Source organism: Grammomys surdaster, unplaced genomic scaffold (genome assembly GCF_004785775.1).
Source record: "Grammomys surdaster isolate TR1022 unplaced genomic scaffold, NIH_TR_1.0 217, whole genome shotgun sequence".
NCBI lineage: Eukaryota > Metazoa > Chordata > Mammalia > Rodentia > Muridae > Grammomys > Grammomys surdaster.
The window spans coordinates 1057144-1070041 of NW_021604662.1; the positions used below are offsets into that span (position 1 = coordinate 1057144).

Sequence of the window (12898 nt, forward strand, 5' to 3'; positions counted from 1 at the left end):
ACAGAATGCCCCGCCCCCATTTTCAGCTAAAGATGAGAAAACAGTTACATAGTCTAAGGCTGAACTGTTCATGTACTATAAAGAGAAAGCAGACAAGCAAACATCAGTTTCATTGGGAAAGAAAAAGCAATTCCATAAGTGCAGGAAAGATCCAATAGCTACATTTCCACAAGACCCTCCTCCCATTCTCCTAGATCCGAGGAGGGGGTTACAAGTGAGCAAGGCAAACAACACTGTGAATACAATTTAAACAATAACACACACACACACAAACACGCACACGCACGCACACACACACAACCCAGTGCAGGAAATAATCCAATTCCCCCCCAGTTTTCACTTGCATTTTATTTTTATTTATTTTTGCTTTAATAATGCATATTCTGTTCACGCAATAGGTGTAAAAGGCAGGAAGCAGGGGTTTAACTTGGCTGATGATAAAACAATCAAGCTGGAATGACATTTCTAGTTTCATGAACAACCTCAAAGCAGGAGAAACTGAAAAGTCACAGCTGGTACCAAAGAGCAGGCCAGACTTCTCAACTGTTTTCTCTTAGGACCTTTGGCTAGGGTGAGAGAAGCTGTGAAGACAGCGGCCTCTAGTGGACAGGGAGAAGTGGCTGATTTTTATTTATTTGGAATCATGGTAGCTGCATCACAAAAGCTCCAATCAAGAGGGTGGTAGAAAGAAGGCACAGATCATTGCAAATACCAGATTTTTTTTCTTTCTCTTTTTGTAAATATACCATCATATATATAAGCTAAAATTTCTCTTAGAGTAGTGGGGGTTGGCTGGCAGGGAAAGGGACGGGTTGGACCTCAAATTGCATATGTAATAGACTCCTAAAGGGGAATACAATGCCAGGTGGCATTTGTTCCATCTGCAGCAAGTGAGCGAGACACTTGCTTCTGACTAGGTTAGCACAAACACTAGGGGCATCTGTGACAAAACACAATTTTAAAAAAAAACCATAAAATTATAAAGCCTATAAACAAATAATCTGAAATTACATTTTGTTAATGGAAAATATCATCAAAATAGTACTACTATGGACTAAACTGCCTGAGTTTTCATTTCACGGGAGATCTCAAGGTAGAAAAGCCTTTAGCACAATTGGCTATATATCACAACCACTGCCAGACCCAGGACAACACCATGGGAAAGGGTCTCCTCTTGGATGGGATTTGTGTTGTGCTATTAAGACTTTTGTGCTAAACGTTCAAACAGGGACATGATGAATCAAACCTTTAATTTTTGGCACAAGATGATTTTGACTGGGGCAGAATATCTGAGTCTTGGACTCAGGGTGAATAATGTGATGTTCTTAATTATCAAGTATTCACTTTGATTGAAGAGCTTTCTTTATGTCGTTCACTTCCATCTATACAGAGAGGGGAAAAGCAGTAAACAGACATTATGAAGTGACTGCATTTAGAGACTCTGAAAGATAATATACCTTTACCAATGCAAAGAAAAGACTCAAGTTGACAACTTGAGTGGTGAAAATGGCAAAATGACATCTGAATGAAGAATTGATAACAATGCCAAAAACAAAATAAACCTAAAGACAGGCACATAGGTACAGTACCCTGACAAATGGTGTGCCTAGTCATTCCCAGATTCTTAGGATCTAAAGTTTATCAGAAGCAGCAATGATTCTAGATTCCTTGCCAGAGGGCAGGACAGGCAAATAGAACCATCTGAGGGTGATAAAAGGCAGCTTTGGGTGACCCCAAAAAGGTAGGTGTCCACAGTCCCACCAGGATGTTGACACATTCCTATCCTCTTTTTAAGTAGGTTGGGTCCAAAGTGAATAGACAGTTAAAGTCAGTCTTCAGTCATTTGGAATGATCCCCCCCACAAGATCTCCATCAGTGGCTGGAGGTGAGGATGGAGCTTAGATGCCTTGGAAGGAGCAACAAGGCAACTGGGAAAAAGTAAAAAGTTGAAATGAAACACCGATGTGTGGAACTCAGCGGCTCGCAACAAAGTCTCCTGCATGCCATGTCCTCTGGTACTTAACATGGATGAGGCATCCCATATCATCATCCTATAAACCAACTGGAGAGAATGCTTTACAGTGGATGTGTTTAAAACAAATAAAGCCCAACTAAGTATGTTGATTCATCTCTTTCTTCTCCTAGACCTTTTGGAACTCAGGTAAGGACAGAATATAAAGATTCTGAGACATTCTTGTGGCAGCAATCATTTTCTTTTCTGTTTCCCCTCTTTTCAGACAAGATCTCACTTGGTAGCTCAAGCTGCTATGCAAATCTCTTGATAGCCCAGGTTTGTCTGGATCCTGTGGTCCTCCTTCCTCAACCTCCCCAGGGCTGGGATTAAAAAGCATGAGGCACCATGTCCAACAACAATTATTTCTTTTCAACCCAAAGCCCTGACTTTGCCTCCATTCCCAACTGAATCCAGGCCTCATGGACCTGAGGTTCCTACCTGCAACCGGAGCCGGATCTTTTTCTCTTCATCCAATTCTGACAGTAACTGCTTAATCTCACGTCTGAAAAGCAAATGTCAATGGCATCAAATCAAAGCCCAGAGTTTCCCAATGAGAGATAAGAAAGTCTAGTATCAATATGAAATCCATTTGACCTTTTTCCAAAGAAAGTATGGACCAAGCATAATTTCTTTCCTTCTCCCTCGCCCCTCTCTCTCCCTTTCTCCCTCTCTCTGTATGCATGATGGGGGTGGGCATGCATTCTACATTGTGTGAAGGTCAGAGAACAACGATAATAGAGCTGGTTCTTTTTCCACCTTTACATGGGTTCCCAGGATTAAACTCAGGTCATCCCTGGTTTACATTGTTGGGTGGTGTGCTGGTTAATTAAGTTTTTGTCACTTTGATACAAGCCAGAGTAATGTGCAAAGAACTTCAATTGAGACAATGCCTCCATTAGATTGGCCTGTAGGCAAAGTCTGTGGAGTGTTTTTGATTAATGATTAATGTGGGAGGGCTCAGCACACTGCACACGCATGATCATGATGCTACCCCTGTCAGGTGGGTCCTTTGTTATATAACAGGCTGAGCAAGTCATGGGGAGCAAGCCAGTAAGCAACAGTCCATGCTTTCTTCCTCACTTCCTGACTCCAAGTTCTTGCCTTGGTTTCTCTTGATGATAGTCTGTAACCGAAAACCCAAACAACCCTTTTTCTGAAGTTAGATCTTGTCATGGTCTTTACAGCAAGAGAAAGCTACCTAAAATAGGTGGTGGCAAAGCCCCTTTACCTACTGAACCATCTCATCACACCCAAACGTACTTTCTTTGCACTATTACTTCTTAAGAGTTCTTTTGGACAGAAAGGTTTGCTGTTATTTGGGAAGGAGTCACCAAAATATGTAGCCTTCAAATGTTAGGTCTGGAGATGACCTTAGTATGATCGCCTAGGTTAAATTCTTCCAATAGGAGAAGATAGGGAAACTAAGGCACAGAGTGGGGCCTGATTTTCCCAATAACTAGAGTCAAAGCACTGAAGCTCATATTGTCATCTTTCCTCTAACTTCTTTTTATAACAGAGCCACTGGGTTCTTATAGAAACTTTTCATTGTAGACAATTTTTGTGCCTTTTCATATTTATATGTATATATAAGTCCTTGTGTGTGCATTTTCTTTTTTTTTTCTTTTTTTTCGGTTTTTCGAGATATGGTTTCTCTGTGTAGCCCTGGCTCTCCTGGAACTCACTCTGTAGACCAGGCTGGCCTCGAACTCAGAAATCCGCCTGCCTCTGCCTCCCAAGTACTGGTATTAAAGGCGTGCGCCACCACCGCCCAGTGTGTGTGCATTTTCATGTAGAGGCCATAGGTTGATAATATCAAGTGTCATTCTCAATTTTGTTCTACCTTATTGTTTGAGACAGGTTCTCACTGAACCTGATGCTTGCTGATTGAGGTAGACTGGCTAACCAGTGAAGACCCTAGATTCTCATTTCTGCCTCCGCAGTGCTGGGATTACAGATGCTTTATATGTGGATGCTTGAGATTTGAGGTCTTATGTTTGTGTAGTAAGCACTTTCTTACTGAGGCATCTCCCTACAGCCACTGCAGAAATTTTAACTATTCTCTATATACTTCATTTTTATACAGAACTTAACTTAAAAACAGGTCCCTGGTATGTTTTCAGTAATTCTCACAAAATCTTACAGACTGACTTTACCTTAAGATTGACTAATTGAACCTTAAGCACATGAATTAACAATATAGAATGAAGTCTGAAAGAAGACTAACATGAACCTACAGCCTAACGCATTTTCATACTTGAAATAATAAAGTTGAATCAAGCTACTTATTCTGAAAAGCTGGGACTTTGTTCTTTGGACTGGTCTAAGATCTGTATTTCTTTTGTTTGGAGGTATTAGACATGTGTACATTTGTGAAATGAAACAACAACAAAAAGAAGGCTTCAGAAACAGCATGGTGAATACAGAACCAGTGACTGTGTACTAACTAGTTCAAGTCCAGATGAATCCAGTGATGGTCCCCTATACTTGAGACTGTCCTAGCACTGCTGTCAACATTGGTTATCTGATATAAACTAGCAGTGATTCATTAGTATAGTCATTTAAGCGCACATTACACACCCATATCTGTGTGGCTACCACTTAGGGCTTAGGAAAGCCATCAACAGTGAGGTCCTAAACCAGCACCCAACCCCCAGGAAAACTTGGCAGGCTTGGCCTTAAGTGGGCCATGGTCGAGGAAGAGGAAGTCAGTTGGGGAAGGTGGTGTAAAGAAAGCCACTATGTCTTGAGCTAGTGAATATAAGCATCTGTCTACAAGGAAAAGGGGAGATAGGGCAATTGGGGGGAAATTCAAGGCAGAGCAAGGAGGTGAGCCCGCCTCTGAAAGCAGGACACATTTGAGGAGGGTAGTTGGGACAGTCATGGATTGAATGCTACAGGGAAAGTGACACCAGGGGAGAAGGTCGAAGACTGGAGGGAACTCACTGACCTTGGGCAGGATGGCCAGGCTAAGGAAGGCTATTGAGACACAAGGATTCGAAGAGGTGATTAACGTCCTGAGTTACTGACTAAATAAGATGTTGGCTGGGGAAGAAGTGTTGTGGCCGATTACAGGCTTTAAGGCACAGCTGCCTGTGGACTCAGAGACAAAGTCAGGCTATCAGAGTTGTGGGTAGCTTCTAGCCTGCTTCCCCCTCCCATCAAGTATAAGGTTCCAAAGACCTGGATCCAGGCAAGTCAGGTCCTAATATGGTCCTGTCCAAAAGGCTGGATGTCATGGAATCATGGAGTTACTGTCTTGACAAATGACATGTGCTCAACTGGATATAGATGTCCTTTGAGTGCCCAAACCTATAACTTTTAGAGCCATACAGGAATCAGGAATTTTAAGGAGTTTGGGGGAGCGTGGGTGGCCCAAGGAAACTCTTTCCAATGCCATATCACCAGTTCTGCATATTTATGTGATGGAATCTCTCCCAGTCAGGAAGCAATTTGAAGAAGTCAAATTTTACCCATTGTCTAGCCTGAGTGGAACAGAACCTGCTTAGACTTACACTGTTCAAAGTTAGTTCCTTGGAACTGTTTTCCTAAAACACGTTAAAGAGTTCTGTGGTTATATGCATTTGCAAAACTGCATATGCTGTCTTCTCTAGCCTCTCAATGTGAGGTGAAGACTTTAACAAGCCCTTCAGAAAACAAACTAACTCTATTTAACCCAATTGTTCCCTAAAGTGTCTGACCACAAAATACATGAGGGCCCTCCATCCTTGGAAAAGAGGCAAATGTCAGTCAATACCAGCCCCAGAACCCCTTCTCCAGGCTGCAGGATTTGGGCCACAGCTCTCACCATCAGCCCTTCTAAACCAAGGTGGCCAGGTGCCCAGGGAGACGACGACCCACCAGGCTGTTCAGTTGCTTATGAAACTTCCTGCTAGTCCCTCTGCCAAAGTTCCCTGCTCCTGGTCATTCTAGGTCATTTTTCAAAATGCCATGAAATGCTTCCCTGAGAAGTATCTCATGATTCTTTCCAGAAAGATCTCTCAATTCATAGTCTCTGACCCTCACTTTGTTTAAGTGCTGCCTACTGCTAATCCTTTGACCAGCTTTTTCACAGTAAACAGCATCCCAGGCAATCCCAGGATAGTTTATGTTTGTTCACGGGCTTTTCTTCTCATTCAAGTGCTTCCTGAGGATAAGAGATGTGAAAGTATGTATGTGGGCATGCATGAATGAGGAAAGACCCCCTGAGTCTCATGATGAGGATATCTTCCTGACAGCAAAATCTTGGGTTTAAAGATTCCCTACATCTTCTTCATATGTTACAGCCCCTTGATGCAACTCAGTTGTTTTATCTGTCATCTAAATTAAGAAGCTATATTTTTCCCCAACACTAGAGGAAAAGTTAGTGATATAGATGATGCTAGAGAGGTGGCTCATTGGTTAAGAGTGCATATTGCTCTTCTAGAGGATTTGGGTTCTGTTTCTAGTAACCATGTTGGATGGCTCACAGCCACCTCTAACTCCAGTCCTAGGGACTGCCGCAGTGATGAAAAGCTGGTGAGGTAGCTAAGCAGATGAAGATGCTTGTTGCTAAGCCTGATGACCTGGGTTCAATCTCTGAGACCTCACAATGTGGGAGGACAGAACCAACTCCTGAAAGCTATCCTCTGTCTGTTCACTGGCCACACACATATACACACATGCATGCATGCACACAAGCACACACACACATATACTAACTAAATGTAACTGGAAAAGTTTTTAAGAAGCTGATTGACATAGAAATAATATACATTCTATGGGTTTTTATTTTCTTTTTAGCAGTCTGCTGAGACTGTCTTTGCAACTGACTCATCACTGTATATCCCTGTGCTCTTTGGCACACCATAAGCTGAAAACACACATATACACACACACTCACAAACACACTCATACACACACACACACACACACACACACACACACACATCTCTGGCTTGGGTGGCATGGATGCCTTGTTATCAGACACCTGTCAAAAGGGAAAGTAGAGAGGCTTCAGAGCCAGGGATCTGTGCAGTCTGTCCCCACTTCCAGAACTTCTGCCACTATCAATGGGAAGGCCAAGCCTACCCTCTGGGCAGAGTGAGATCCAAGCTTTCAGAACCAGGCCATGGTTACCCAATGGAGAGCCACCTGGAAAGAGCTGTGAAGTGTCCCTGGCACTCACTTCTGCTGGTCCTTCATGGTCTCAATGATGGTCCTCAGCTCGCGGACTTGCATCTTAAGCTCCTCGATAGCAGCCTGGCTGCTCACTGCAGACTCCACCTTTGGCTTTCCTTCTGTGCTGAACAGAGATGGAGAACTGGCTCGTTGTCCAGCTGTCCCCAAAGAGGATGACACGGGAGAAGATGCCACTGAAGAGAGAGAGGCTGGACCACTGCTGGCAGCCGCCATGGTCCCTGGCTTGGGTGGCAGGGATGCCTTGTTATCAGACACCTGTGAAAAGGGAAGGTGGAGAGGCTTCAGAGCCAGGGATCTGTGGAGGGATTGCCTCCCTGTCCTGGTACGTCAAATCTCCCTTTTATACCCAACATCACACCTGTCTCCACACACTCTAATCATTTATTCCCTTATTCATAAGCCATCTATGGCCAACTTGGTCCAGACAGACCACTGCCCAAGGGCTACCTGTATATATTTTAAATTTTATCTTCTTTCTAGACAAGATAGTCCCAGATTGGTTTATATACACAAAGATGCAAAATTGCTTACCAGACCCTACAAATCCTGAAGTAAGCAAGACATTTGCATGGTACTTAGGACCTTAGAACTCACTAGGGGCACTGGCAGACAGACAAGCAATACACTGCAGCACAGGAGGAAGACTGCACAAGGGGGAGGAAGCACAGAGAGCCCCAGAAACACATCTAAGCATCCACATTCCAGGATGGAAGAAGCAAGCAGCCAATGGTCCCCTCTTTTCAGAGGGAAGAGACTATAGGAGAAAAGAAGCTGGAGGAGGGAGGAGGGGAAGGGAGTGCCTAGACAATGGCTGAGAGACCAGGAAGCAAAACACAGTAGGAATCACAGCTCAGATAAAGGGAGGAGAAAGTAAGGCTGGGAGTGAGGAGAGAAAGGGCGGGTTTAAATGGCTGCACACCCTGCTCATGGTTGCTGTGGGGATAGAAAGGCCTGAGAGTTGGCAAGCCTGCAGATAGAACTTCTGAGACTCCGACACAGTGCAAACTAGAAACAGGTGGTGACCTAGAATGAAGACTATTTTGAGAGATGTGGGTAAAGGCAGGTCCAACTAACAAAGGCCATTAGGTATCACTCCTGGTACTGGAGTGGGGACTTGGTAAGGTCAATGGCGTTCGTGCCCTCATAGATCACACTACCCATTGTCAGGGAGATGAGGCCTGGGCAAACTGGGGGGAGGGGAGAGAGTCAGAGACAGAAACAGAGACACACACAGAGAGAAGGACAGGGACAGAAAGAGGGATGAGAGAGAGACAGAGAGACGAGAGAGAAACACAGGGTCATAGGAAGGGAGGGAGGACATGAACAAAGGTGGTATCTTTCATTGAGAAGGGTCCAGATAATCATTTTGGTTTTGAATTTTAGGAACCAGAGGGATAACTGAGAGGGTATACCTAGTAGGCAGAGCGAGTAACTAATATTATAATATTGGCCAAAGGAAATGGAAGTCGTGGGTGTGGGTAAGAGCAATGAGAAGATGCCCAGGATGGAAGCTGGGGGATTCTAAACCAATGAGGCATGAAGAGAAGGGAGAGAGCTCTTGACAACTGGGAAGACGTACTGAGAGAGGGAACGAAGAAAGACCAGTAGAAGGCCTGAACTGATGGAAATCTCCAGAGGAAAAGAAAGGCTGGGTAAGTGTGTCAGCGGGGTTGAGAGGAAAATGGAACCCATTTGATAGTATAACTCTGGAGACAGTGACCCAAAGGTGAGAGACCAGATGATGAATGGGCACTGAGAGATGTAGCTGACAAACTGAAAATTCCTTCCACGGACGAGGCTGAGGCAGGGAGATGGAGGAGTGGGCGTATTAACGAATGCAGCAGCTTCATGAGGAGACAGGAGGGAAAGAAGGTTTTGTTTGCCTTCACAGATGAGTGATACCCGGAGCTGTGTGAGATGTTAGGAGAGATGGACAGGCTGAAGATGGAGAGGTGTTCCGAGGAAGACAGGAACACACAGGCTGGGAATCAGTCCTGGGTGTATAAGTGCCTGGCAGGTCCAGAGAGGAAACACTAGCAAGGGAAAGTGAGTGGATAGGCGGGTGTGGAGGAAGCAAAGCAGTGGGATAGGACTTCGATAGCAGAGGAGGTGAGTGAGAGGGTGGAAACCGAGGCTGGTGGTGAAGCTTGGCCCACGGGATTTCCTCCAGCAGCAGGCACTCAGCCGGCCATCCCAGGGAAAGCGCCAAGAAGGGGTTCAGCTGGCACGGCAGCAAGGAGGTAGAGTCTAGATTCAGGCTGTGCTAGAGGCAGAGACTGGGCAGAGTGTGCCAAAAGCAGATGGGCCATCGTTCCTAGTCTCTCTGTTAGCCTTTTCTCTGCCAAGTTACCATTGAGGAAAAGCACTCTCTGCTGCCAGGGAGAACACTCCGCTAGCCAGGGCTTTGTTGTTAGCACGAGTTATAGTACGGGGTTGGGGGGTGGGGGTAGGGGGTTAGAACTGACATTTACAGACTGTGGCTGTACCATGGACATCAACTTACAAAGTAAACTGATCAGCTGGCACACACATTGTACCAAGCAGGAAACTGAGGCGTATAGAGCAAATTACCAGTCTTGGAACTATTCACCAGCCAGACTGACATTCAATTCCCCCTTTACCAGTTGGATCCTCGGGCCAGCACTGTGACTGTGGTTGATGGAGCTCAAAGATCTGTGCTCTTCTCTTGTTTTCTTTGCTGATTATATTATATACTCTGGGACTCGTGCCTTCTTCCGTTTCCCTTCCTCTCTTACCTCTCACGAGCCACCACTGCCCATAACAGCGGCTTCAGGATACTTCTTCAATCTCTAGTTCTTTCACCATTTTCTGTCTGATGGGCTCTCAGGCTAGCCCACTGCAGCTAACAAGTATGCTTTTAGTCCCTCACATAGTCTAGGTCACCACACTCCTTGATCAAATTAGTTCAAGTGGAATTTCCTGAAGGAGTGAAATACACAGCCTGACAACTCCAGGGAACTGAAATAAGCTAATGGAAGAGTCTTGCAGATTAGAAACTTGAAAAGCCACTATCCGCCACTAGGTGTCACTGTAGAGACATCTTTGGGATGTCAGAGAGCAGGAAACTGAAGTTATGCCTATGGTCATCAGAAAACTAAACAATAAAACTGGCCTGAATCCAATTTCAGTAAACAGAATCCTTTGAAAAGGAAGACTGCCTTGGCTTTGTGTGTAATTAAAATTGAACTGTTTTATAGGATCATGTTTTGCTTACTGTATCAGATTTTCAAGAAAATCCGTAATGCAAATACTCAAATCTATGAGGAGAAAAATCCCCTCCAACCTTTGATTTCTTTGTGCTGATGACTGCGTCAAATGACTACTGTTTTGTGCTTCTGGACATTAAAATGTTGCTAATGTTCAAAGAAAACAATCCGACTTGACGGTTTTCTTAGTAGAAGATGGGATTTTAAAGTCGTCTTTTATTTCTAGGAAGATGTGAGTGCGCATAGGACGCTTCCTCTTCAAAGCTGCATGCAGTAGCTAAACAATGCTTTTTTTATGGTGGGACTCTCACCCAGGGCCTTGCACATGCTAGGGCAACTATTCTTCCACTGAGACATACTTCTGCTTGCCACCCACTTTTCTCCTTGGTCTCTCTGTCTCTATCCTCTAATCCCTGTGTGTGTATATCTCTCTATGTTTCTTTCTTTCTTGAGATGGAGAATATTCATTCACTATGTTATCCAGGCTCAAATTCCTCAAATCAAGTGATTCCTCCTCCTCCTTCTTCTCCATCAACCTCCCAAGCAGGTGGACTATGGGTGCTTGCTACCACAGCAGTGTCTACTTTGTTTCTCACAAACAAGTAACTTAAATCAGCTTTATCATTCCCTGGGCACTGAGTGAAATTAAAATGCTTCAGAATATAAAGTTACTCTAGAGCATGAATCCAAGTCAACTTTTCTCTAAGAGATAATGTAAGTATAAAATTAAAAGTATAGAATTTTTTGCTAGTTTTGAATAATAAAGACAAGGGCTATGAGCAGAGAGTGCAGCATATAATGTAGTCTGTCTAGATACACCATAGCTTTTAAGTTGATCAGGTCACAGGGGTGTCTGAGGGCCTTTTTTTTTTATAACAAATATGACAGGATGAAGGATGCTGACTATAAGAGAAACTGCAAAATAAAACACCTGAATGCACAACTCAGAGACTCTGCAACATGTCTTAGGAATTCTGATGACTACAGTAATCACTGTCACTAAAGAATGACAAACATCCATACCCATTGTCTGTTTATCTATCTTGCTTGGTTTCTAACCCATTGTTAGTTCACCCATGGAAGGGCAGGGACACTTCACCCTGGCTGGTCACTCACTTGGGATATGGTAACAGTCTTGGAAGTCTTCTTTGACACGTCTATTCCTCTGTGCGCAAGCGAAATATGTTCCTCTTTATCTTCTTCGGGACTTGGGGAGTCAAAGATATCGGGGCTTGAAAGGGAAGACTGGATAAAGCCAAAAGAAAATGCCTTCGTCAGAATCATACCTTAGCTGACACAGCTTTGTTTATGTGATGCTGTTAGCTTCTCAAAGCACGTATCACTTCTATTTGATCTGTCTCTATAACCCTGTGAGGCAGAAAGTATGCCATTATCTTCTTATAACAGATAACCATATGGCTACCTAGCAGCAGGACTTGGACCAAGCCACAAGAAGCTAAACTAGGAGCTGCTCCTGATGCCCATCAATCACTTTAACCATATAACCATCTGTTGTATAGCTTTTCCTAGTTTCTCTATTCTCCAACATTTGTTACTGTGTGCCTTACACAGAGCTGAAAATGCAGGCTCAATGATGACATGGGATAAGTGGTCCCAGCTCTTTTGGGGCTAGCAATGTGTTAGGAAATAACCCATGGCCAATAGGAGACTGCTTTGTATCCTCCTCTCCTCCACGTTCCTCTGTATCCTTCCTATTCCTTGACTCTATACATGGTTCGAAGGATACATCTGAGAGGGGGCCATTTCTAGAGGCAGGGGACCAAGAGTAAAGAGTATATATATAACCTTGCCCACTAGCATGAGCTCTCCCCTTTCCTTTGGTATTTGCTACTAATCTCTGCCCTCATTACTATGCACAGTAAACACCCATTCTGGTGTCTATTTGCTAAGGTATATTTATTTACAGAAAGGCAGTACCATTGGGTAAAATATGGTTCAACACCCCTGCCCTTTCTGCCTCACTGTGAAATCACTAAAACAAAAACTGAATGAATGGGGAGCAATTCACCAGAATTCTCTTGGTCACAAGGAATTCATTTGCTACAATATCTCAAGTTTAGAACAAAACAAATGAAATTAAGAGTCCCTGTTGCAAGGATCTTTTTTTTTTTAATAGTCTTCTAGAAATACACAGGCGCAAGCTCAAATTCAGCTTTGCTTTCTAACCTGAGGTAGAGAAATGGTTCTTTTTAGAATTACCATTTGAGAATGAAAAATTATGCTCACAAACATTTTTCTCCCTTTCATCCTGAAACTTTAAAAAAGGTGGGGGGAAGGTGGAGGGAGGATTTTTAATTCAAGGTTTTGCTTCAAGAGGTCTTATTTGTTAATCTTCACTTAATCTGAAAATCCAATTACCAAAAGTATGGCCTCCCACACCAAGTGTTCTTGTTAATCTATCTGGTCTTATCTATGCAATACACAGATCCTTCCAAGAGTCAAAAAGCTTCCTTCTATA

The 12898-nt window shown here is 43.7% G+C and overlaps 1 protein-coding gene across 5 annotated transcripts in view; it reads right to left on the reverse strand.

Annotated features, from left to right (window-relative positions):
• Positions 1-330: 330 nt before the first annotated feature.
• Sh3kbp1 (SH3 domain containing kinase binding protein 1) overlaps positions 331-12898 on the reverse strand; it is a 330974-nt gene continuing 318406 nt past the window's right edge. For 4 of the 5 annotated variants that reach the window (XM_028772689.1, XM_028772690.1, XM_028772691.1 and 1 more), the window contains 4 exons: positions 11536-11664; positions 7179-7447; positions 2453-2516; positions 331-1382 (listed from right to left, as the gene is read on the reverse strand). In XM_028772689.1, the coding sequence (XP_028628522.1) occupies positions 1341-1382; positions 2453-2516; positions 7179-7447; positions 11536-11664 (504 nt within the window). In that variant the 3' untranslated portion in view covers positions 331-1340. The remainder of the gene's footprint in view (positions 1383-2452; positions 2517-7178; positions 7448-11535; positions 11665-12898) is intronic. The other variant, XM_028772693.1, reaches the window with a different exon arrangement.